The sequence below is a fragment of the Leopardus geoffroyi genome, chromosome C2 (assembly GCF_018350155.1).
Source record: "Leopardus geoffroyi isolate Oge1 chromosome C2, O.geoffroyi_Oge1_pat1.0, whole genome shotgun sequence".
In the NCBI taxonomy this organism is placed as follows: Eukaryota; Metazoa; Chordata; class Mammalia; order Carnivora; family Felidae; genus Leopardus; species Leopardus geoffroyi.
The window spans coordinates 2,987,825-3,013,244 of NC_059333.1; the positions used below are offsets into that span (position 1 = coordinate 2,987,825).

At 61.3% G+C, this 25,420-nt stretch overlaps 1 protein-coding gene and 2 long non-coding RNA genes across 6 annotated transcripts; 2 read left to right on the forward strand and 1 right to left on the reverse strand.

Moving 5' to 3' along the window:
• Positions 1-3,131: 3,131 nt before the first annotated feature.
• Positions 3,132-10,605, forward strand: LOC123610511. 4 transcript variants are annotated; one of them, XR_006718165.1, is made up of 4 exons: positions 3,132-3,378; positions 4,424-5,546; positions 5,712-7,187; positions 8,992-9,809. It is a non-coding gene; the product is annotated as an uncharacterized LOC123610511 (long non-coding RNA). The 4 variants fall into 4 exon arrangements; XR_006718163.1 differs by lacking the exon at positions 3,132-3,378 and having other exon boundaries at positions 4,085-5,546; positions 5,712-6,608; positions 7,002-7,187; XR_006718164.1 differs by lacking the exon at positions 3,132-3,378 and adding an exon at positions 9,984-10,605 and having other exon boundaries at positions 4,111-5,546; positions 8,992-9,796.
• Positions 10,606-11,833: 1,228 nt separating this feature from the next.
• On the forward strand, positions 11,834-13,149 carry LOC123575984. Its single transcript, XM_045437036.1, has 2 exons — positions 11,834-12,245; positions 12,431-13,149. The coding sequence occupies exons 1-2, from the start codon at positions 12,211-12,213 to the stop codon at positions 13,038-13,040; spliced, it is 645 nt and encodes a 214-aa protein (XP_045292992.1). The 5' UTR covers positions 11,834-12,210; the 3' UTR covers positions 13,041-13,149.
• Positions 13,150-22,706: 9,557 nt separating this feature from the next.
• Positions 22,707-24,895, reverse strand: LOC123610513. The gene is made up of 2 exons (XR_006718170.1): positions 24,780-24,895; positions 22,707-23,063 (listed from the first exon to the last, which is right to left on the reverse strand). It is a non-coding gene; the product is annotated as an uncharacterized LOC123610513 (long non-coding RNA).
• Between the last annotated feature and the right edge of the window lie 525 nt (positions 24,896-25,420).

The following is a 25,420-nucleotide window of genomic DNA, read 5'->3' on the forward strand; positions in this document are numbered from 1 at the left end:
GACGGGCCCTCCGCGGGTTTCCTTCCCTCAGCGCCGTGCAGCCCCTCCAGTCCAGCCCCTCCAGTCCAGCTGTCCACCGTGACCCCCGCCCAGCACCCTGTCACCCTCCCTGCTGTCCCTGCTTCCACATCCTGATCTTGCAGAAAACCCTCATCTTTGCTGGGTTCCCTGGCGACAGAGAGAGGCTGGCTGCTTCCGGGCTCCCCGCAGAGCCCGGAGTCTTGCCCACGCGCAGCTCTGGGCCCGGGAGGATCAATGTCTCTGCTCACCCGCAGCCCATCGGAACCATTGGAGCCGTAAGTGCAGGGAGCATACTGCACAGCTGGGGACATCTTGGAGGGACACGGCTCCCTTTTCCAGGCTCCTCAGCCTCCCCCCTCAGCCTCCCCGCATACCCACGGCCCACCTCACAGGCTCCCCACGCCCCCTTGCCCCAGTGACAGGCCCTGACCCACACAAGCGGGTGAACCAGCGTCTGGGGCCCACGCCGCGGGGAGGAAGGAGCTGGCCCTGGCCACACGGACGCCATCCCGCTGTGCTGGGCCCTGTGTGCCCCATCTCACCTGATCCCCCAGCCCCTCATGGAAGGGGTTCTCCCTGAGATTCAGGTGGGGAGTTCCAGGCTCTGCCAGGTGTAACGGCCTCCGGTGACTCACGGTGGGGAGCGGGTCCCGATGCGCACGGGGCTCCTGTCACTGCTGTAACAAAGATCACCCACACGGATTTAGTCCCATACAGTCTCCTGGGCCCGAGGTCCTACAGGGTCTCACTGAGCTAAAGGCAAGGTGCGGGTGGCACTGGTTCCTTCTGGAGGCTGCAGGAGAGAATCAGTTTCCTGGTCTTTTCCAGCTTCTAGAGGTCTCCGCACCCCTTGGCCTGTGGCCCCCCCGCTCCATTCACAGCCAGCCTCTCTCTGACACAGACCCTCCTTGGCCACAGAAGGTAACACATTCCCAGTTTCCAGAATCAGGACATGGACAGCTTTGGGGCCACTACTCTGCCCATGCTGTCTCAGCTGACCCGCAGGCACACGCGTGCATCCGGCCTGGCCAAGGACACAGAGGTTCCTCCTTGCGCGTCCCGACCCCCCGCTTGCCTTGTCCACGGCGCCAGGCCCAGGGTAGCCCCGGGAGGATCGGATGGCTGGGACACAAGCTGCCCATTGTGAGTCCGTGGGTGGATCCCGCAGGGCCTGGCAGGCCCGAGGCCGGCATCCTCCTGCCCTGGTAAACAGGCCTTTGTTCGGGCAGCCGGGTCCCCACCCTGCCCTGTGCTGGCCAAGACCAGACTCGGAGTCTGGCTCCCCTGCCTGCCCGCCGGGTGACACGCTGTCACTCGGTCACCCTGACATCGATGCCTTGAGCCATCAGCAGCTTCTGAGAGCAGGAAGCTCAGCTCAGGAGGTTCTGGGGCGGGGTGAGCAAAGCCTTCTGGGAGCACTTACCGTAAAGCGTCAATCCGTACCGAGGAGAAAACCATATGGGAATGAATTTTGCTTTAAGTAAAAACATGAGATTCTGGGGACATGGTGACTTTGTCGTGGGTACTTGGGACCTCTCCCTCTGTGGCATTAATTCATGACCTCCACGGTGGGGGGTGTGCTCAAGGAAAGGGAGCCACCCCCAAATGCTACACGGGTCTGGTGGCCAGCAGGTGCCGGGGCTCTCGGTCAGTGCTGTCACTATCGTCACCAAGGAAAGAGGAAGGAGGGGGAGGGGAGGCTTGGCGGCAGGGGCCTTGGGGGAGGGTAACAATTACATCGAGGGTCAGACCTGGAAGGAAACCAACAGGGCCTGGTGGCCGGGGAAGAGGCCTGGAGCCCAGAGGAAGGGGAACAGAGTCCTGACCCCGGGTCAGCCCCTCTCCCGCCTGCATGGGCTCCACGGCCTCACCTGTTTGGTGAGGCCAGTTTTCAGCCTCTCCTGAGACCGCACCTCCTCCGGGAGCCAGAGGCCCTGCTCTGATAAGTCCGTTGTCCCCGAGGCTCAGGAATGAGGACACTCCGGGAAAGAGCCAGGCCCAGATAAATGACAAAGTCCCACATGTGCAAAGAGCGTGTCCCACTCCTGCAGACCCCCAGATGGGCTGGGCTGGACGGCCCCCTCTAGGCCGCCATCCAGAGTCCAGGGGACAGGAGAGGCTGAGGACTGGGCTTGGTGGCCCTGTGCCAAGGGCTGGCTCTCCTTCGAGGGTCATGACCGCTGACGGCAGAGCCAGAGGCCTGGTGGCAGGAGAGGGCAAAACAGGAGCTCCTCAGGGAGCACAGACCTGGGTGGGGCAGGGGGAGCAAAGGGGAAGAGGGGCAGGAAGGGAAGTCAGCGGAGAGAGAGGCCTTAGCCCGGAGGAGAGAGGAGCGGCTTGGCACTTCCCCACCCAGCGCTGTTGCGGGAGGCGCGGTATCCCCACCGAGAGGGGTCTGTCTTTCCCGCCACCAGCCCCCCCCCCCCCCGCCGCCCAGCAGGGCCTCCCAGCACCCCGGGGCATCCGGGGCAGGCTCCAGGGGCCACTCTGGATCTCCCCCAGGCGTGGGCAAATCCCCATTGCACCCAGGCCTGATTCCAACAGGCTCCCTCCCACCTGCTCGCCACCTCAGCTTCTGGAATTGGACTCTGCTCCGTCTGGCTGAGGCCCTGCCTGTCTCCTAGGCCCCCGGGGCCCCCTGGGGCAGGCCGTGTCCCTGAACTCAACCCAGATGCCCCAGGCACAGGTGCTGCCAGATGCTTTGATGGGGGCTTTGTACAGGTGCCGCTGGGACCGCATGTGAGGCGCCTGGCACACCACGAGGCTGGCGTCTCTCAGAATAGGCAGGAGACAGATGGCCCGCTTATGGGAGAAAAGAGGCTTGTTCATGAAAAGAGCATTTTCGGAGGTGCTGCCAGGGTTGAGGGAAACCACCAGAGCCGCCGCAGCATCAGTGGACCTGTGAGGGCGGGAGCTGTGACCACCCCCAGGCCGAAGGGGTCTGGGAAGGATGCTTGTTACCGAGCGAGGGCCAGGGCCTCAGGCCTGATGGCAGCTACTCTCCTAACAGGGGGTGGACGAGAAAACGTAGCCCTCCCCACACGCTTTCCTCCATATGACGTCCTCTACTCTTCCTGCTTGGCCGAAAGTCCCGGCCGGAAGCTAGAGGGTGAGGGAGTCAGGTGGGCAAAGTCACCCACCCGCTGGACAGCTCCCTGGGGCAGAGCGTGGGGTGGAGAGAACGGGAGGTTCCTGTCTCGGATAAGAGGGTACCTGGGGGGAGCAAATAGCCGGTCATTACCCCCCAGACGGGAGACATTTGACAGCGTTAACGATGGTGGTGGCGAAGGTGACGATGGAGGACGCGGAGGTTGTGCCGACGGCGGTGACGATGATGTTCCCAGCGCTGGAGACGAGGTAAGCCCCCCTCTAGAGTCCGGGGCCATCTCACGGCACGTTGCTAGCTGCGGTCAGGCCACGAGTCCGGCGTCGACTTCCTTTCGAAGCCCCACACCGGTCACCTCGCGTCCCGTCCGCGGCCGTCCAGGCGGGTTGCCCGGGCAGAGTGAGGGCCGCCCGACCCGACCACCCAGCCAGGATAGTCCTGTTAGCTGTGAACCCACCACCTAGCCCCCGTTCACGGTGGCCATCGACGCATCCTTGATCCTCCCTGAGCCACTGAGCACCGGTCACACCTGTGGAGGCCCCTGTGGCCTCTTATTCGGGTTACTTACTTCCCAAGGTTCCCACAGGCCGTTCGCAGGAAGCGGCCTCCCAGGGTGGGGATGCCGCCCTCCCCACAGGGTTCCTCCCGCCCCAGATGCCCACCCACTTGGACAATGTTGACTTCCTCTTCGCGCCCTCCACCCCCTCCGGCCTCACCTCCTCCACCCTCCTCCTGGTCAATGAGTAGCTTCTCCGCCCACGGCAGGGACGTGGGTCTGTGAGTCGCGGGGAAGAGCGTGCCAGCCACCGGCTGGGCGTCCATGCCTTCCCCCTGCTGCAGCACGCTACTCCCCTCCCCCTGAGGCCCCGGGCGCTCTCACACTCCAAGTCCACATGGCAGAGCCCTTCCTGACCTTGGGTTCTTTCCACATGAGCTCCCTCGGTCACTTTTTAAACCAATCCAAACACGCGCCCGCACGCACAGACCACAGAAGCAACGTCGCTCTCAGACCCTGTCCCCACGTGGCAGTGGGGGGCTCTTGAAGGGGCTTAGAGGGGCCAGGCCCAGCCCAGAGAAGGTGTCGCGCCCTGTCCCACGCCTGGGGGCCGGCTCTCTAGGGACAGAGTGTGGCGCTGCATGACTGTGGCGGAGGTCTCAGACCTACACGTGTCCGTCCCAACCGCGAAGCGTCCCCGGGACTCCCGATGCCTGCCCCCAACACCCCAGACGGGTGGACCTGCTTCTCCAGCCTCTGGTAGGCTGAGCAATGGCCCTTCCCGCCTCCCACCCCTACAGCATCCCCCACGGACGTTGTTGCGGACCCGATCCAAGTTCTCGTTCCCGGGAAACCCCGCACCGGGGTCTGCCCACTCGACCGCCTCGCCGGATCACCTCTGGATCACGCAACACCCTCCCACTGGGTTCCCTGCCGCCCCCGCCACCATCTGTCTTCCACGCGGCAGCCGACGGAGCCTGAGAACACGCGCCGAGGGGTCTCCCCTCCGCTCACAGCCCCCGCGCGGCCTCGCTGCACCAGCCTGAGCGGAAGTGCGACCACGGGCCCCAGGCCGCCCCACTCTGCCTGCCCTGCTTTTTCCGCAGCACTTAGCGCCTTTTAATCTACGACTTTAGGCCTGTGTTCTCTTTTTTGCTTTTTTCCTGTCGTCCCACACGCGGGCACTAATTCCATACAGGCCCAGGTCTGTCTGTTTTGCTCGCCGACATACGATGAGGGGGAGGAGAGGACGCAGCGCCTGGCCCAGGCCCGGCCCATGGGAGGTGCTTAGTAAATATTTGCTAAGTGAATGAATGCACGGAATGCATTTCTATTTCCAGCCCCAGCCAGGCCCCTGGCAACCCAGAAAGCAGACAGCTCTGCAAAGAAGAAAGCCCCAGCTCTCAGGGTTTGAGGACGGCTTCCGTTTGAAGGGCTGGCTGAGAAACAGGTTTTTCCCTCCTCGGATCTCAGATCTCCCAGCACCTCCTGCTGCCAGGTTTCCCCCCCCCCCCCCAGCAGCTGAGCGGACAGGCTGGGGGAGGGGAGGGGAGGTGGGGGCGGAGCACTGAGGCCCCAGGCTGTCCCTGCAGCTGTTCCCGGGGCAAATGCCTGGAATTCTGGGATCATTCCCACCGGCCAGGCCAAGCCCGGGGCAGCCGAGGGCTGACCCCCTCCAAGCCAGGAGGGCCTGCCTGCCACCGCCTTCTGTGTTCTCCCGAGAGAGCCGTGGGCCTCGTCCCGGAGCCCGAAGGCCAACCTCGTGGGAGTGACTGGCCCGAGTGTGCCCCCTCCCAGCCCTCTCTGGGGAGTCGCCGCTCAGCCTGGCCTGTTCACTGTCACACGCCCGATGGCCCGGGCCGCTCCACAAGTCACACGGCAGATTTTCCATTAGCGTCAAACGGATCCTGACCTGCAACTGATGTGAGCGGGGAGGGGGAAGTGTTTTAGATAACTCGCGTCCTGGGGGTCTCCGGGGCTAGGCCCCCAGAGGGCACCGCACCCCCGCAGGAGGGGCGGGAATGGCCCTTTAAGGGCTGACCTGCTCACGCCCCTCTGCCTCCGTCCACCTGTCTCACGCCCACACAGGGACCCTCCGCAAAGTGAGGGACGTGACCCGGATGCTACGAGACAGGAGGATTCGTGATTTGCCTGGTTGCAAGTGCCTACTGGATGCTTCTGAGCCCCACACGTTTGTGGAGCACCTACTGTGTCCCTAGCACTGTGACCTCTGGGTGACCCTCGCCCCGCCAGGCATGAGAAAGTCGGGGTGCTCCCGACATGAGGTGTAAGGGCCCCGAGGGGCACTGTCAGCTGGGAGTGGAGGCAGGAAATCTCTCCCCGGACTGCCAGGCACTGGTGCTTTCAACTTCCCAGATACAATTTCCTCTTCGTCTTGGGAACAAAATCCCTTTGCTTCCCTTTAGCGAAACTTCCTTGCCCAAGCTTTACCTTCATGATGGCTTCTGTTGCTGGCTTACAGCCTCGCCATCCCCAGGGTAGTCACATGGGCTGGCCGCAGTCACGCAACCCAAGGCCAGCCAAAGAGAGAACTGCACGCCCCCACCCCCAGAAACCAGTTAAGGGACACCCGTGGTGACCCAAGTCCAAACAATCAAAACGACGCTCAGGGTTTTGCTGGAATGGTGAAGGCAGAATGACCCTGGTCCTCCAAGTGGGGAGTCCTGAGGACCCCTTAGGCCTAGAGCTCTGGGGCCACCTTCGCCCGAGAGCAAAGCCAAGTGAAATCAAGGTTAGAGTCTGAGTAAGATGCTGCCCGGTGGCGTCTTTGAGCTGCGGCCGTGCCTAAAAGTTGGCTGCCTTCTACACTCTCCTGTCGAGTGAACCAGAAAACTCTTCGTTCCTGAAACGAGCTTCACTTGGGGCCCGTCCCTTGTAACCAAAGGAATCCTCTGCACAACTGAAGTGTAATTCTCAATGTATTGAAACGGGGTTCTCTAGACGCGTACGGGGAGCAAAGCAACGGTAAGGTACCGGGAAGATAGAGCCTTCCTGGCTCTTGAAAGCGGGGAAGGGGATCTCGGCTTTGGGCAGATACATGTGCAAACTCACCTCCTCCCTGGGCTCCTTCTGGAACTGCCCACACTGGCCTGGCCTCCAGAAATCCGAACCCTGCTGCTGACAGGCTCCACCACTGGGGCAGCTGTGTTTATGGCACTGGCCTCATCGTCCCCCTGAGTGATCATCTCACCTCCCTGCTAGATGGGACCCCGGCAGAGGCAGAGGATGAGTTGTCTTTCCTCCGCAGCTGTCTCCCCACCCCCCGCCGCTGCCCATCACAGAGCTTGGTAGACGGATCGCCGTGTCGTCAGGGCAGTCTCAGTCTGAGCCTCCCGGCTTCCCTCTCCCCATCCCCAGCACCTGCCACATCTCCCCGAGGGTCAGGCCGGTGAGCCAGCAATGGGTCCGGGGAGGGCCCGCAGCGCATACAGCAGGCAGCACAGGGGCGGGTCCTGGTGACGTCAGAGAGCAACAAAGAAGTCGGGCTTCGGCTGCAGAGAGATGAACCACCACCCATCTCATCACGCCCTTACCCTACTAGAGGTAAACACATGAGCCCCGGAGCCTCATGCCTGCCCACACATGGTGTGAGATGGGAGAGGCCGGACCCAGCCTGTGGTCACCTGGGGGAGGCAGCGTGGTGGGGGGGGGGGGGGGGCAGCGTGGCCTTGGAGGGCAGCATGGCCTGGGGGGGGGGGCAGCGTGGCCTGGGGGGGCAGTGTGGTCTGGGGGGGCAGCATGGCCTGGGGGGCAAAGTGGCCTGGGGGAGGCATGTGGCAAAGGCAAATCCAGGCCCAGATCGTAGAGGGCAAAAACACTCGCTCTGAAAAGAAAGGTCTGGGTTCATGGCCCAGAGAACAGGGATTCTGAAAGGAGAAAGCGTTCAAGCAAAAACCCAAGGGGACTGTCTGCTGTGCCCTGAGTTTTCACCTTGAACCAGACCATGTGGGGAATGCTGGGGCCCTGGAACTCTCTGGAACTCTCTGGGGAGATCTCTAGGGCCTGGAAAAGACCTCACGGACTGATTTGCAGAAGCTGCATCGGGGGAAGAAGCTGTCAACTGAGCCCAGCGCGGGGTGAACTGGGTGGGGGGTGGGCTCTGAGAAGGGGCAGGGCAGGCTCCCAAAGTCTGGCCGTCCTGGGGGAGAAGTGGGCTTTGCTGGCGCCTTCTCTACACCCAGAGTCTTTCTGCTCCCTCCTTCGCTGCGGCCGCGCGGGGCCCTGAGCGTGGACAGACTGCCACTTCCCCTGGCCCCGCTGAGCGGGTTCCCAGAGAATCCTTGCAAGCAACCAGAACGGACCGCTATCAAAGAATCGATAACTAGAATCAAGAGCAGCATAAAATATGTCCAAACCACGAGTCCCAAGAATTCCCGTGAGAGTGGTGACGACCTGGGCAGGTCTGCGAGCCCCTGCAGGGAAGGGGACCGCTCGTCCTCCAGATGCACACCCCCACATGTCTCCCCTCCCCCAACTCCCCCAGCCACGCGCCTCTGGGGATATCTAGGAGGGAGCCAGCCACAGGCGAGCAGACCGAACGTGTGTGGGCAAATGGAGTAGGTGGCCGGTGCCCCTCGCCAGCCGGGGCCCATCCTGCTGGCGGGAGATAGCGCTCCTAGGTTTCTGCGCCTAGGGGTGGGGCGCAGAACTCCCCCGGCAGCCCGCCTCCTCCGGCTCCACTCAGGGACCGTGATGCACCAGGCAGCGTCCAGCGCGGGAGAAGGGCCTTTCCTCTCTCCAGCTCCTCCATTGGCAGCGACCAGACACGCCGGGCCGGCTCCTGACACGGACTCTGTCCAGGCTAGTTCCGTGACTCCCGTGGACAGAGGGCCACGCGTGCCTGGGTGACAGCACACGCCTGCAGGCCCGGGGCTGAATCCCCAGGGTGTCCGGAGCCAGTGGACGCAGGGGGCAGGTGTGCGATCAAGCAGGGCGAGGGCGGGGCGGTGAGCAACCTTCCCACGGCAGTAGTGGTGTTGGTGGCTCGACGAGCCGAAGGCGGGTGTCCGAGGCGGCCTCGGGGCTGACCCAGAGGGGACTTTGGCCCACCATTGGGAAGAGGGCGTGAGGCTCCGGGGAGACAAGGTGAGTCCGGCCTTGAACGGCTGAGTCTGGGGTGACGGGGACCCCGGGACGGAATGTCCATCCCACCAGCACAGAGGTACCGAGGGTCTGGGAGGGGCTGGGGCTGGCCGGGCGGGTCTGGGTCTGCTGGGTGCCCCCACCCTGCTTCCCAGGCTGGCCCCGCTGGTCACATTCTCTGAGCCGTTGCTGCAGCGTTTATGGAAATGTAATTTTGCCCGGGAGATGCATACGTAATTGGGAATATTTTAATGTCTGTTTACAGCCGCTGTTCTTGCCTGACTGATTAGCAGCGTTGAGGGAAAGGATTGTGCCGGGCGGCCTCCGTGGGCGCAGGGCTCCGGATGCCTGTTTCTGGGATTCAAGTGCCACTTAATTTGGAATAGTCCTCTGGGTCCAGAGCAGAAAGTGACCTCAGAGACGAGCCCGTCTCTGTCACGGGGCTGGGCCGCAGGACCTAAGTGAGCCAACAAGGGACACCCTCACTCAGCGTTCTGGAGGCTGGAGTGTGGGCCCCACACGTCAGCCGTGATGTCCTCAGGCTTGGGTCACATCACCCCAGTCCCTGCCTCCATCGCCACCTGGCCTCTTCCCTGTGTGTCTGTGAGTCCTCCTCTTATAAAGACACCAGCCGTCGGATTTAGGGCCCACACTCACCGCTAGGACCTCACCTCAGCTTGATTACGTCTGCAAAGACCTTATTTCCCTATAAGGTCACATTGTGATGTTGCAGGCGGATGTGAGTTTGGGGGAACCCTATTCAACCCACTCCATCGTCCCCACAGTCCCACACAGATGAGGAAACCGCATCTGAACCGTGAGATTTTTCAGGCCGGCTGGGATCGACCTTGGAGCACAGCCTGTATCCTTCCCGGCCCTGCCTTCCAACGACCAGCTCCCCTAGAAGCTCTGGGCCTTCAGCGCTTGGCCCCCTTCCAGCCGGCTGGGCTCCCCCGTCCTGGGCCCATCCTCCCCCCTCCAGGGAGCGGTAAGGAGCCGTCTCCAGACACACTGTCAAGTGGATAAAGCTGGATGCAGTAGGCAGTGTGCTGTCTTTGGTGGAATAAAAGGTAAAAATAGGAATATGTGCGTGTTTATTTATATTTGCAAAAGATACGAGCACTGGAGTGATCAATCAGAACCTAATAAAAATGGTGATTGCGGGGTAAGCGGAGTGAAGCAGGGCAGTGAAACTTTGCGATAGGGTGTGCGTTAGAAAACCCACCCAGCCCTTCTCCTGTCTCCCTTACCGCTCAGAACACTTGGCCCTGATGCTTCTGTCACCACACGTGGGGGCTTTGGTCCCCACCGCAAGCAATTCTCCGCAACACCAGCTGGGCGTCCTACAATTTAACTCAATTCTGGCACCATCCACCCAGAGACAGCGTCGGATCCCGCAGGTTAGGGGCTGAGTCCCACGACACCCTACCCTTGTCACCCCCGACACCCTCCCTTCAGGTGCCAATCACGACCAGCAGGGCCCAGCGGACCCACCGCTCCTGACCACGGGCTGCAACCAGGGTTCCCACGACCCTCCTGGGCTTCCATCAGTTTGCTAGAGCGGCTCCCAGATCTCCAGGAAACACGGTCACCGGGTCATCGTGTGATAAAGGAGGGGACAAAGTTGCAGATGAGCAGTCGGATGGAGGGGTGGGTACGGCGGGTCCCGGAGGGTCCTGAGCACAGGACCTTCTGTCCCGCAGACTTGGGGTGCGTCACCCTCTCGGCGGGGACGTGTGCACCCGCCCGGCAGCTCTCTGGGCCCCACCTGCTGGGATTTGCGGGGCTTCCTCACGCAGGAGTGAGGTGGCTCATCACCTCCATACCCGGCCCCTCCCCCTCCCCGGAGAATTGGGGGTCGGGGCTGAAAGTTCCAAGCTTCCAGTCCCGAGCTTCAGGTCCCCAGAAAGACCCAGGAGCCATCCAGGAGCCCACTGAGTCACCTCATTAGCCCAGAAGATGCTCCCAGTACCCTTGTCACCTAGAAAATTACAGGGCCTTTGGGAGCTCTGTGCCGGGGATGGGGGCAGAGACCGGTACAAATGTTTCCCATGATCTCACAGTGTTTGACTTCAGAACTATGTAAATGTTGTGGGCTCCTGGGTGGCTCAGTCAGTTAAGTGTCTGACTTGAGCTCAGGTCATGATCTCACGGTTCATGAGTTTGAGCCCCGCCTCGGGCTCTGTGCTGACAGCTGGGAGCCTGGAACCTACTTCAGATTCCGTGTGTCTCTCTCTGCCCCTGCCTGGCTTATTATGCTCTCTCTCTCTCTCTCTCTCTCTCGCTCTCTCTCAAAAATAAATAGAGAAAGAAAGAAAGAAAGAAAGAAAGAAAGAAAGAAGCAAAGAAAGAAAGAAAGGAAGGGAACTATGTAAATGTTTTCGTATTCAAAAGCTTAAACTGAAAAAGAAAGTATCCTTACAAAAAGAAAACAACCAATTTATATAAATTTATGTTCTTTAGATTGTATTACAGTATTTAGATTGTTTTCAATGGGATTTTTTTAAGGACAAAAGATGATAAAGAAATTATAAATATCATTCGGTAAGTCTTACTGTTAGTACTAACTCTGACATCGTTATTTGAGATTTTTTTGTATTTTTCTAAGATAATGCCAACAAGTAATTACGTGAATGCTGCGGGCTGCAGCTCTGCCGGGGAGGGACCCGGCTCCACCCCTGCTTGGGGCAGGGCGTCCCGCAGCCTCCGGGCCACACAGCCCTGCTGGGGAAGTTTTGGCCCAAGCCAGGTGAGCCTGGATGCAACGGAGCCTTCAGAGCTAAGTCCTCATTTACGGGGAATCACAGGGAAAGGGAGGCGGAGGACAGTGAAATGTCATCAAGGACAAGAAGAGACATCTGGGCAAGAGACTCTGGGATGGACTTTCTCGAATAGGCCTCGGCCCGGGAGAAGCAGAGGGAGGGCCGCTCCAGATTACAAGAAATGGAACAGACCTGGGGCGCCTGGGTGGCTCAGTTAAACATGCGACTTCGGCTCGGGTCATGATGTCCTGGTTCATGAGTTCGAACCCCGCGTCGGGCTCTGTGCTGACAGCTCGGAGCCTGGAGCCCGCTTCGGATTCTGCCTGTGTGTGTGTGTCTCTCTCTCTGCCCCTGCCCCATTCGTGCTCTGTCTCTGTCTCTGTCTCTCTCTCTCTCAAAATAAACAAGCATTAAAAAAAATAATTTAAAAAAGAAAGAAAGAAATGGAAAAGACCCAACAAGCAAATGCCGAGTGGGGAATTGTATCGCTGCTCTGACAAACCATGGAGGAGCTGGTCTGGACGGCGTCCGGAAAACTCCCGTGTGGCTGGTGTGCCCACTGACCGGGCAGAGGCCGCGGAAGAGGCCGCGTGCTCCCGTCAGGTGTGTCCGAAACATCCGTGCAGAGATGCGGTGATGGGTACAATGCCTGGAACGTATTTCACATACAACTCAAACAATAAAGCAAACCCAGCCAAAGAGCAGGAATTGTTCATCTCTTGATGGAGACGAGGAGTTTTACGTTCTCCTACTTTCTGTACGTGCGAACATTCTCACGGTGAAACGACGGGGAGCGCTGGGCGCGGGGAGGGCGCTGCCTCTCCGGCGGCTGGTGGTCCTGGGTGGTTTTGGTGAGCGCAGAAGGAGGGCCTGGTCCCCGGGGCTCTCTCCTCGGTTTGTGCACACGAAGCCACTGGCCCCGTTTGCATCCCTGCTCCGCAGGCCGCCAGCTGCTTACAGCTCCGGGGACGACTTCCTGACCCAGAAGGACCCGGGTAAACCCGGGGCAGAGGTCACGAGGTGGAGACTTCACACAGAGACGGTGCGGCCCGGAGGAGCAGTGGCCGGGGCTTCCGGATGCCTGGGCCCCAAACACCCTCCTTTTATCCCGACTCGAGCCGCGCAGGCCAAGGACCAGCCTGTGCCCAGGACCAGCGGACTCCGCACTCCCAGCCCCCTCTGTCACTGCCCGCTGGCTCCTGTGTTCTGTGCGGTTCCCGCCGGGTCCCATGCGGCTTCTCCCAGCAAGGACGGCACAGCAGGCAGGCGGCTCGGTGACTCCGCGAACCGGCTTTGGAGGCGGACAGCCGCTCCAAAAGAATTCCCGGAGCTTGACCCTTCCTGGCTCAGTGTCCCGCTCTACGGTGACTGGGACGCCACACGGCGGGCCTGGGAGAGGGGACAGACAGTGCTGGAGAGCAGCAGAGGGACCCGAAGACATCCGCCGAGCTCGACTGGAAATTTAGCCTTAGGAAATTATCTTGCAAATGCACAGACTCTTTCACACCGTAATAACTACCATGGTTCTAAATGTGGGATGGGAGAAAATTGAGAATGATCCAAATTTCCTAAAGGACGGTTACAAAGGACGTTAGTGTGATCCCAATTTGTAATTATGTGATGCGATGTTCTATTATATCATGTTAGCTGGAAGAAAACACTCTGGAGGGTAGAACTGAGGGTAATTTCTACTTCTGCTCTGCATGGTTTCCCACATTGGCTGCGTGGCTGTTAGTGGTATTTGCCACCCGCCACATCCCCAGCATTCTAGCTAGAGCTCTATGCGTGAGTGTGGACATAAACGACACTTTGCAGAAAGGAAACGAGCTCAGCAACATTGGGCTGACGAGCTGGTGCGCAGCGGCCGGGGTCCAAGCCGGAGACCGTGACACAGGCCCCAGAGGCCCTGCAAAACCCGGCATCTCATTAAAAATGCAGCTGGCTGGGCCCTGCCCCCAGATCTGCCTGGGCAGAGCCCAGGAATCCGCATGGACCAGCCCCTGGGCGACGGGCTTCCAGCTAACCTCAAGGTCAGAGCCTGTGGTTGCAGGGAGACGGCCCCTGGGAGCTAGAACGCCCAGGGCCTGAAACTCCCCCACCACGCCAGACTCACTCCAATAAGTGCCTGCTCCCTCTCCTTGGTATCTGGGCTTAGAAACTGCCCTGGAGAGGACGTTCACCCCACCGACTTCTGGGCCCTCAAAGTGGGGACTTCCCAAGAGAACAGGGTGGGATCTGAACACAGGTCTGTCCACAGCAACGTCCTGTGAGTTCCCAAGAATAATGGAGCAGTGTATAGGAGACAGGCCACACACCCAGGTGGTGGTTCCAGAAGGTTCCTCGGGGCCCAGGATCTTAGTTGAGCACCTACTCGAAGCCAGACTCGCCATCGGGGGGTGGACAGGGTAGCTTCCTGCCCTGCGTGGCCCGATGCTGACCCCACCTTGGTCCCTGGGGAGAGGGAGGGGCCGGTCACCCCAGGTCGCCGCCAGGGAAGGACAGGGCGGCGGCCCCGAGAGTTCCGTCGGGCAAAGGGGCAACTCCGGCCGCCCCCCCGCTCAGTGCTGTGGGCTCCAGGTACCAGCAGTGGCCGGGCCTGTGACACACTCTCCCGATGCCGGCTCCAGGCTTCCTGTCCGGAAAGCCAGGCTGACGTCAGCGTGCGTGGGGACTCACCCTCTCCCGGCCCACGCAGAGGCAGCGGCGAGTCCAGAACGAGGCCCCTTTGGTACAGAAGCCCTGGGTGAAGGGGCTGAGAGGGGCTCTGAGGGCCCCTCCCGGGCCCCCCGGACTCGGAGACCGCGGCGATACTCAGCACCGTCCGCGAGGTTCAGGCACGGGGCGGGGAAGACTCGAGGGGGTGCAGAGACCTCCTAACACTTTGCAGAGTCCCGCACCTTCGCGTCCCAGGTGCCTGTCCAGAGGAGCACGCGGCACGGCCGGCCGGACCCCTGTCTGAGCCTGGGACTGCGGTCAAGGAGAGCCGGTGGCTCCGATCGCCCGGCCAAGTGTTTGTGTGTGTGTGTGTGTGTCCACGTGTGTGCATGCCTGTGTGACCGTGGGTGCACCCTCCCTCCCAGGGTGTACAAGGAAGTATCTGGAACCTCAGAGGCCCGCCTGGGAGAGAGGGCAGGTCCACCCGTGGAGGAGGGGATTTGGGCCTTGGGCACCTGCACACACACACGTGCAGAAACACGCATACACGTGCACACACGGTCGTGCCGAGAGGGAGGAGAGGCACCCAAGTGAGACGGGGCCCGGCTCACAGGCTTGGAGCACAGCGGCCATGGGGACACAGGTGGGAGTGCCCTGAGGCCCGCCGAGCTGTGGGAACGGGGACCTGTGACCCCTCCGCTTGCTTCCCGTTGAATTCATGGCCCGACCAGAGGCAGCGTGCCGTGTCCCTGAGTCGGGAGGGACCCTGACCGCTGACTGAGTGCCCTGGAGCCTGGAGCCAGGCGGGGACATCCGGGGACGTTGCTGGGGATCGAACACTCTGTCTCAGGCCCAGCTCACTGGGTGGGGGAGGGGTCTGCCCTTCCCCGGGAGGCAGCAGGGGCCGGGGGGACACAGGGGGTCGGGGTCTCAGCTCCATGACGGCTGGGGCTCCTGGCACTGCCCCTCCCACGTGCCCTCATACGGAGACAGAGGGAGGGGCCGCGTGGTCCGTGAGGCCCCCGGCCAGGAACGCTGACAGCCACCAGGCTCCAACAGAGGCAGAGAGGACCGTCTGTCTGACCCTCAGCGGGGAGAGCAGGCCTGAAGCTTTGATCTGACTTCCGGCCTCCAGACTGTCACCAAATAGATTCCAGTTTAAGCCCCTAGTGGGTGGCACTTGGCCGTGGCCAAATCAGTACATTCACACGAACTAGGGGCTGGAGGCTCCGTCGCTTGAAAGATTTGTGTGCAGGCACAAGGGGCACGGACAGTGGTCACTCCAGGTGGGAGAAGGGGACGATCAGAGTTTGTTTTATTCTGTTTGTTTGGGTGGCTTAGCAGGGCCCCCTGTCCCTCCCCCACAGTGTGCAGATCTTTTGGGGGGGGGGGGCAGCCTGGGACAGCACGCATGGCCCAGCCAGTGCCGACAACGGATGTGGCCAACTTGTCCTCGGGAAGACGATGTCCAGGATCGAGCCCCAGGCTGAGCTCACGGCCCAGGGTTCATCCCAGGGCAGCCTCCCGGGACCCCCCCTCCCCGAAGCTCCTCCTTTCCCCGTGGTGCTGTCGCCGTGGGGGCTCTCCGTGGGCCTGTCCGCTGTTGAGTAGCGGGCACCCAGGTTCTCTGGCTAGAGAGGGGCTTAGGGGCTGGAGGCTTCTGTGCTCTGTCGCCCCCTCCGAGCCGTCCTCCCTGACCTTCCCATCTTGAGCTGCACCTGTCACTGCCCGTCATATCGCCGCGCTCGCCGCATAGGCAGTGCGTGTAGTGACGAGGGATGCACTCTGGGGCCAGGGCTCTGGGCCTCTAATCCAGCTCCTGTGTGACCTTGGAAAAGTTGCCTAACTTCCCTGTGCCTCTGGATTGCAGTGGTTCCCCGCTCCTCAAAGCGGCTTAGATAGCTGAGGAGCTCAGAAGGGCACCAGCAGCAGGGACCGTGGCCCAGAGTGAGGCCCGAGTACCGCCGCACCCCTGCCTGGAGCTGCCCCTCTCCCAGCCCCACTACAGGTCAGTCCCGGGAAGTTACAGAAAATAACGGGGAAGGTGCAACTCCCCCCCCCCCGCCCCCCGGGCTTCTGCAGGGTCATGGGATGTGGCCCCGGAATCTGGGCGCTGGGCAGCTCCTGCCTGACTCTGGTGTGTAGGCGGACCCACCTCCTGCCCCCAGTAGGTCAGCATTCCAGGGTCACCATCCCCGCACAATGCCAGTGGACCCAGGGGCAGGCCTGGCCCGTGGCCGTGCGGGCACCTGCCTGCGCCTCCCAGTGACGCTGCCCGGAGTGACGGTCAGGACGGCTGCAGAGGGGGAGCAGGCACCCCTCAGACCCTCCCTTCCCTCCAGCTCCGTCCGGGCTCTGCCTCACAAGCACAACAGCACCCGTGGGGCTCCTCGTGGCACTCCTGGGCGGTGCCACAGTTGAGTGAACTTGCAGCGGGAAATGCAGCGACGGGACGCTCCTGTGCCCCCAGCACCGCCTCCTCCCGGAAACGGGCCCGCGCCGGTGTCAGGCGGGCCTCCCCCAGGGTGGCCGGAGGCCGTCCAGCTCCACGGGTGACCTGCTGCCTTAATGACCGACATGTGGCCGCTTAGCGGCCTGGCTGGCTGGCCGCAAGGGCAAAGCCAGGCGAACAAAGCAGGCCATTAAAAAGCGGTATGGAGGCATTTGCCCGCAGCCCGGGGCGGGAGGGCCAGACGGGAGGCGAGGCAGGACGCACGATCCCTGGCAGGACACCCCGGTCTCGTGTCCTTGTTAGCGAGCCGCGGCACAGGACTGGACGTTTAGCGCCTGCAGGGCCGGGAGCAGAGGGGCCTGAGTCACAGCGGAAGACAGGTCACGGTCCGAGGAGAAAGCGGGTGACCCGTATTGTCTCCAGGGTCCCTTCCTCTTGGTGGAAGTTTCTGAGAACCCCTCCCGCCCTCGGCTGCTTTCCCTTCCTCCGTTGTCCATTCCTTCGTTCATGTATTCACTCATTCATTCGTCCGCATGCGTTCCGCGCGCACTTTCTGTGTGCCAGGCGCTGTCCAAAGTTCCAGGGACACAGCAGAGAACCAGCCAAGTCCCCGCCCCCACACACCTTGCAGTCAGAGCGGGGACTGCAGAGACAGCCGCAGGAGCCGGGCGGTGACGCAAGCCAGCGCGGGCGCAGCACATGAAAAAACCAGCAGCTGGTGCAAGACAGGTGATGGGGACATGCAGTCCCCTCAAGGGCTTGGCTCCTGGACCCGGCAAGGCAGTGAAAGGACAGGGAGCTTGTGGAGAGAAAGCACACGAGTGCACACGTCTACTCTGCGGACAGAGCTGTGTTCACACGCTGTGCGAGCAAGGCCACCGAGCCACGAACCCCGGGGGCAGGGCTGGCACCGGGGGTTGTAAGGCGCTGCCTGCGGCTGTCATGGCAGCCTCTGTCTCCGGGAGCCGAGGGGCCACCGGCCGCGACGGCCTCGCCGAGACCCTGTGCCAAGAACACACGCACTTCCTGTGGGCTCCCCAGGGCCCCCCGCAGGAGCATGGAGGGGATACGAAGGCAGGCACATCCCTGAGAGACCCAGCATTCTTAAGCCAGCCAAGCATGCCTGGGGGCCTTCCTGGGGTCTGGCCGAAGCTTCCCCTTGCTGTCCCCAACCCCTTCACCTGGAATCAGGCCTGCAGGGGCACCGCACGGCTCTCCCGGCTTCCCCCCGCTCCCACCCCATCCCTGCTGTCACAGGCGTTTCCCCCAACAGGATCCCGGCTCCGGTGGCTTCTGGAATGGCACAGAATGTCTCAGCCCAGAGTCTGCTGGCTCCCTGAGGGGCCAGAGGGGGAGGTGTTGAAAAGGTCACAGCCTTTCCATTCGCCAGCTTTGTGTCCTGGACCTCTCAGGGTCTCACTTTCTAGAGAAAAGGGAGACGCTGGACCAGATGTTCTCCAAGAGCCCGCCAGCTGTCAACAATACAAGACCTCCGTGCTGGTTCCTGGCCTGGGGCCCGGGCCGTGCCTGCAGCACTGAGGGACGCATGGAACCAAGGCCAGGAGGGACTCCCGCCAGAGTCCGTGGCCGCTCCTCACTTCCCCCTCGCACCCAGCTTGTGCGGTCCTGGCCACACTGCACCATCTCCAATGTCTGGAGGGCATTGGCACCTGTCGGGGTTGAGTCTCTGTGCCCTGGGACTCTAGGACCCGGCCAGGCTGCCCTTGTCTTAGAAAACGTGTTTGCAGTTTGGGACTCATGCGAAGTCGTGAAAATAAGACCGGCTCTGAAATGTGCAATGATCTCCTCCAGAGGAGCCGATGAAATCGAGCCACCTCCTATCTGGTTTCCACAAGTATCAGAAAGAAATGTGCTCCGCTGCAAGTTAGCGGTGGGGAGCAACCTGGAGGTGCTTAAACAAATAGAGTTTTTATAAAAAGTCGCATCGTGAGAATCCGGAGATAGACAGTCGCTGTCTGGGGTTTAACAGGTCAATGCCCTCATCACCAAAGTCTCTGCAGTTTTCTAGAGCTTCGCCTCGCTGATGCAAGATGGCTGCTGTGGCACCAGCCATCCCATCCTGCTCTCTGGTGACCGCTCTCTGGAGAGCTGGTGTGGAGGGCGGAAATGGGGGAAAGGGTCTGTGCGGTAACCACGCCTACGAACAATGGTGCTCTGCCCCCACGGTCCCAAGACACCAGCAGGGCGACATGAGCCGTCAGTGTTAAAACCAGCTACTGGGTGGGGGTGGGGGCGGAGGAGGCAAGACGGCGTGTCTGTTGTAAGAAGCTCCCCAGCTTCGGTGAGGTTAGAATGTGGGGGCGCCTGGGGGACTCAGTCGGCTGAGCGTCCGACTTCAGCTCAGGTCACGATCTCGCGGTTCGTGGGTTCGAGCCCCACGTCGGGCTCTGTGCCGACAGCTCGGAGCCTGGAGCCTGCTTCGGATTCTGCGCCTCCCTCTCTCTCTGCCCCTCGCCGGCTCACACTCTGTCTCTCTCTCAAAAATAAACGTTAAAAAAAAAAAATTTAGAATGTGAAAAGTATGCGGAATCCAAGGTGAGAACAGGCCAGTCACAGCAGATTTCACCTGAGGGAGCGCCCGGGGCACACAGGGGTCCGCAAGGGCCGGGGTGTGGGACCCCGCGCAGCCACCTGGGCTGGACCCCACCACAGCCACACCAGCTGTGACACAGCAGCCCTCGCCCCAGGGGTAGTGCCCAGGGCTCCCCCCACGGCAGCCGTTGAGCCCTCACCCCTGTCCTTGCAGGGAAGCATGTCACGGCAAGAGACCGGGGTCCTTGCGGGGCCCCGGACCCGTACACCTGCCCCTTTGTAACAGGCCGTCCCCCCCGTGGCAAATAGAAAGCCGTGCAGCCCGACCAAAGGGCAGGAGTGGCTGTAGGGGCAGAGGCTCCCCTTGAAGTCTACCCGGAGGCTTGAAGCCACGGGAGCAGACGCCCTGCTGGCCGAGGGGCCGGCACTGCCCCCGAGGACGGACAGCCCCGAGGCCGTGTCCCAGAGAGCGTTTCCTGGCCACCTAGGCGGAGAGGGGCCAAGGATGGGGCGACAGACAGAGCCGGGGAGAGGCCCACACCCTCCACTCCGGAAACGGAGACCAGCGATAATGACCGCCAAAACGTCGCCGGCGTTTCTGGAATCTCCCTGCTGTTCCACACGGACTGGAATCTGCTTTCAATGTGTGCTTCTCCGGCACCGAGACTGCCCGCTGCCCAGGAAGAGCACCCAGCCTGGGGGAGAAGAGGGGCTCCCGGCATCAGCTCTGGGGGCCGAACAGCACAGAACCCTCCGTGGAGGGCCTCGCCGCCTTCAGCCCCGCGGCCCGCTAACTGCTAACGAGCGCGGGGCTATCTGCGGAGATCTCCGGGGCAATCGGCAGCTCTCCAGTTGGCGTAAGGAACACCAGAAAGGACTCTCTTGGCTGAACTGATGGTGTTGAAGACACGTGGGTGGGCTACATTCTGGAGCTGGTGCCCGCCCTGCGCTGGGCACAGAGCCGAGGAGGGCGTCCAGCAAGGCCCGGCCCCCCCCCCCGGGTCTGCATCCCGCACCGTCAGGGGTCCTGGTGGCTGGTGCCCCTGCCTCCGGAAGCCCCGTGCTGGCCGGAGCACCCACGGGGCACACTGCTAGGATCCCCGGGGCCACCGACAGGCCACGGCTGTCTCCTGTCTGCTCATCGACACAGGCTGATTTCCTAAACACCTCTGGTCAGACCGTGAGGTTGTGCGGGACTCTAAGCTTTAGCCGCCTGGAAGTCTGGGGCCACGGTCACCCTGAGAGCTGTGCCTGACCCAGCTGGCCAGAGGACACGCAGACGGCCCCGGCCTCCCGGAGCCGATGCCCACGCCCCCGCCTCCTCCTTCCCATCTGGTGCTCTCCGGTGTCTGGCCGCAGCCGGCCTCCACGCCCTGGTACGGCATGTGTCCTCACCCTAGAGAGTCTCCAGGACCGTGCGATCCGTTGGTCACTTGGCCCACTGGCCGTAGCTCACGGACTCACACGCCGCATGTCGCCATCTGGCCCCAGGCTGGCCCTCCAAGGCCGCTGATTATCCCGTTGGCTCAGAGATTGCTCTTTCTGTTTGGGCCTGCGAAGGTACGGTCTTGGAGGCCGGCTGGCCTGTGCACGGCCTGCAGAAAGCCCAGCGCCTCCCCCCGGTGCCCCCGAACGTCCCGAGTTGGGAGGCCAGGCCCAGGGGCTCTGCCCAGGGCAGGAGGGCCTGGAGACAGCCGGCCCACACTGACAGCTGCAGCTTTGAGACGGTCTCTGACCTTGTCAGCCAGGCGTTGGATTGTCCCTAAGCGTGAGAACCCCAAACCACCCTGGGCTTCTTTGTGGGGACTTAGGAGTTAGAGGCAAGAGACAGGCCCCCCACAGGCTCCCTGTCTCTGCCCCCCAGCTCCCACCCCAGGGAGCTTATATCTGCTGCCATATCTGCCTGCCCCAGCCACCTGCCTGTGGAAAGGGTGGGGGGACAGACCCCAGAGTGCCCCAAGTAGAGACCAGAATGTGGTCAGGGCAGAGGGTTGGAAAGAGGGGCCAGGGCCCTACTTGGGAACCCACCTGGCCTGTAGGGGGCAGGGACCTCCATGCATGGACCCAGCCAGGGCCCCACCCTCCAATTCTAGAAGGGAGGGGCGGCTGTGACAGCTCTTGGGGACACGGAGGCCTGGGAGTCCCTGTCCTGTGTTAGGGGAAGTCACTGGGAAGGACGATCTGAATGGAGAGTTCAGGACGGTCCCACTGGGCAAGGCAGTAAACATGCACTTGGACCCCGGGGTCCATAACCTGCTGTTGAGGGACCGGGGGGCCCGGGGGTGTGTCTGAGAACGCCCCCACCCCCGGCCTCCCCAGAAACAAGCCACGGGCTCCCGGCCTGTATCCCCGAACCCACTCCCAGCGTCCACACACTCAGACGAGCCCTAGATGGGCACAGCTGGGAGCAGGGCGGAAGAGGAAGGGGGCCTTGGCTGGGACTGGGGTGCTGGGAGCCCCGGAGGACCCAAGGCGCCCCGTCCTCACCAGGGTGGTCTCCGAATATGGTAACATCGGCAGACAATGTCACTGCCACTCTAGCAGGGTGCCAGGGGCAGGTGGGGTGGCCCTAAGGAACACCGAATTGTGCCCCTGCCCCAGGGTGGCCCAGGAGCCTTGGGCGTGAGCAGGACCCCAGAGTGGGCTCTCTTGGGGCCAGAATGGAACTGGTAACTCTGTGTTCCATCAGCCGGGGTCGGTGAGGGTCCTGGGTCTGCCCTGACAAAGCCCCACAGGCTGGGCGGCTTGAACAACGCAAGTTTCTGTCTCCCGGGCCGGAGGCAGGAAGTGGAGATCGGGGTGAGGGCAGGGCTGGTCCCTTCCGAGGGCCCTGCTCCAGGCCCTCCGGCTGCTGGAAGCCCCACAGGTTCTTTGCAGGCGGCCGTGTTCTCCCTGTCTTCACAACATCTTCCCTCTGTGTGTGTCTCAGTGTCCGAATGTCCCCATTTTATAGGGACATCAGATTGGATTAGGGCCACCCTAATGGCTTCATCTTGACCTGGCCATCTGCAAAGATCTTATTTCCAACTAAGGTCCCGTTCACGGGTACTGGGGGTTAGCACTCCTGCATCCTGGGGGGCACACAATTCAGCCCATCAGCTGGGGGAGGTGGGGGAGGCTGCGAGCCCACCTGCGGATGGGGAGGGAGGTCCCCTGGGCTGTGGCCGGCCCCTCCCCACAGCCACGCGCAAACGTAAACCTGCATCTCGTTTTACGAGCTGGAAATCTAATAGCAAACCCTCCTGCTACTTAAATTTCTACATTAGGACCTGGGAGTGTGAGCATTTTCCCCTCCTCCACCCCCCCCCCACTCTCTCCACCACCCCCCCCACTCCCTCCACCGCCGTTTTATGCTGAGTTGATTCAAGTGGGCACGTTGCCAGGGTGAACATTAACCGTGAGGCTCTTTCCCCGCCTTGGGAATATGCATAATAATTTTATATCTTCTCCATCTGGCCCAACACAGCCTCGAACGTTCTGATGATGAGCCAGGGGGCATATTCTCGGTTTCCTCTGGTGGTATAGAGTTTTCTAGAACCGGAGAGGGGAGACACTGAAAACATTGTGGGGCCAGCGCTCCCTTGGACGTATTTTATCGTTTTAATATATAAATAGGTTCTTTTAAAAAGGGAGCCACAAATCTCATGGTGTGCCCCTTTTATGTGCAGAAGCTCCAATTACTTGATATTTTGTAAGCGCCTGAAAAATTATATTTCTAATTCCTCCCAAGGCCCATCGTGAGAAAGCTTATTATAACCGCGGGCATTCCCCCCAGGATTTGGCCGCTGCCGCGCCGAGGGCGACGATGGTGTTCACGGCTCCTTGCAGGGATGGGCCCTGCAGGCTCAGAGGTGATGTGTCACTAGCGATGTCCGTCTGGATCTGCATCGTTGAAGCACCTCTAGTGGTTGAAGGCTGTGGAGAGCGAGGACGATCGTACCACTTTGCCACGGTCAGGACAGTCGCGTCATCGCCCCAGTGAGTCACACTGCCCAGCACAGAGCAGAGAAAGGCGTGACCCCCCCCCCCGCCCCGCCCCGTCCGCATGCAGAGAGATGATCCCAGGGGTACAGGGAGGGGAGAGCCCATGGAGCAGGCCGAGCCATCTGGAAACCCCTGGCTGCAGACAAATGGCTGAGGGCAATGGTCCCTCCCTGCTCCCCATTCTTTTTGTCACCTCTTGAGGCCCGATGTCTGTCCTTTATGGCCCTCTCCCAGCTCTGGACAGTCCTTGGCCGTTAAATGTCTCAAGAATGCCAGGGAATAATCTTGCTCCCGGGCAGAACGCTCCCTCCATCTGGGGTTTATTAGAAAGAGGTCTGAAACTTTACAGAGGGGTACGGGGGGGGGAGAGTCTGTCCCAAGGGGAGCCGGCCTCGGGAACTCTGACACTGGAGGAGACGCAGGGCCGGAGGCTGGGGGCAGGCGTTAGCGTGGGTGGGCAGGCTAACTCGGGGTCAGAAAACAACCCCCCGCCTCTGCTTCCCGATTCCGCGCCTGGTACAACTCGACCTCAGCTCAGCAAACAAACGCTAAGCTAATGATTGCCTAGTACTTGCTGGCTGCCAAATTCTAGGAGGGATGAAGGGAAGGAAAGCTGTGGCCCGTGCACTTGGGGAGCCTGCAGTGTAGACTTAGCAGAGGTGGAATCTGAGCTGGTTATGTCAGAACGGGACAGTGCCATTAAACGTCAGGCTCTGAGATCCTTGAGGCAACCACGAGGGTGGGGTGTAGAATCACCCCAACATCCTTTACATCCTTCTGCCTCGGTGACAAGAACCCCAGCTTTTAGCTAGATTCATTGCACGCGGATAAAAGGCTACAGCCCCACATAACATAGTGACTAAGTAAGGAATGTCTTCTTGGCTGGAATGCGGAGGTGATGGATGTCCCCCAACAGCCATTTTGGACCACGAGGTGTCACGATCAGGACAAAGGAGCAGCCGTGCGGAAAAAGTCTGACTCCCAACTCTTATCTGAGCACGTTGTAATAGAAAGCCCTCAACCTAGCTGGATATGCTCCCCATCCTGTCTTGTGGCCATGTGCCTAAAGTTTGGCCAACAAATCTTAAGCTGCTGCCTTATATATGCAGCTTTCAGAAAGCATCCTTACACAGCAGGGCCATGCCCTCTGCTACGACCTGAACTGTGTCCCCCTCCTGAAATTCACATGTTGGAGCCCTGACCCCCGCGTGATGGGATTTGGAGGTGGGGGCTTGGGGAAGTATCTGGGTTTAGATGAGGTCATGAGCGCGAGACCCGGGATGGGATCATTGTCCATATAGGAGGAAGGGACTGGTTCTCTCTGTGCGGCGTGAGGACACAGTGAGCAGGCGGCCGTCTGCAAGTCCGGGAGGGAGGCCTCACCAGAACCCCACCGTGCGGCACCCTGATCGTGGCCCTGCCGCCTCCAGAAGCGTGAAAAATAAACATCCGTTGTTTCAGGCACGCTGTCTGACCGAGGCTCAGTTCATCCCTCCGCCGGCTGGGACGCCCAAGCGGCTGGCCCGTGAGGGAGCGCACTGCCCATGGAGCCGTTAAGGAACCAGATGCTGTTCTGCCTGGGCCAGATCGCCCCCTACGATTATCTCGGATTTGCGATGTATCCTGAGACAGAACATACATACGAACCCTGAACGTTGATACGGCCTTTGCTCTGGTTTTCTAATGAAAAAAACCAAAACCGAAAAACCTGAGTAATAATTTTGAGAATTCTCACTCCACAGGCTGATAAACACCTTCTGTGTTCTCACCTTCCCAGATCAGGTGGGTGTTTCCTGAGGCAAAGGTGTCCACACGCCTTGCTCCCTCCGCAGACTCCCAGGGAGGAGGCTTCCTGCCCTGTGTGGCGTCTGGTGGAGACATCTCTCTGCCTCTGCGTCGTCACACGGCCTCCGCCCCTTCTCTGCGTCCCTTCCCGTGTCTCCGGAGGACGCTCGCCAGATAATCCAGGATGCTCTTGTGTCAAGACCCTTTCGTTACTCACACCTGCAAAGACCTTTTGCCCACACAAGACCCCACCGGAAGATTCCGGGGACTTGGTGCGCACATGCCCTCCAGGGACCGCTTCCCGGCCTGCCACCACGGCGGGTCGCAAACAGAACATGACCGTGCTTGCAAAGTGTCAGCCGGCCTATGGCAGCCCCGGGAGCGTCCCCAGGCTCCTCGCCTCGGCTTTGAAGCCTCTTGGCCTGGTGGGGCCCGGGCATCACCCGGGCCACACGCCTGGGACCTGTCAGCCTGGCGGCGTGGGGTCAGCCGCTGGCCTGTGC

Excerpts from the sequence above, each read along its gene's own strand:
- LOC123575984 (XM_045437036.1), top strand. The coding sequence starts at position 12,211 with ATGGAGACGAGGAGTTTTACGTTCTCCTACTTTCT. Across the intron at positions 12,246-12,430 it reads TTTACGTTCTCCTACTTTCT|GCCGCCAGCTGCTTACAGCT; the intron begins GTACGTGCGAAC and ends CCTGCTCCGCAG.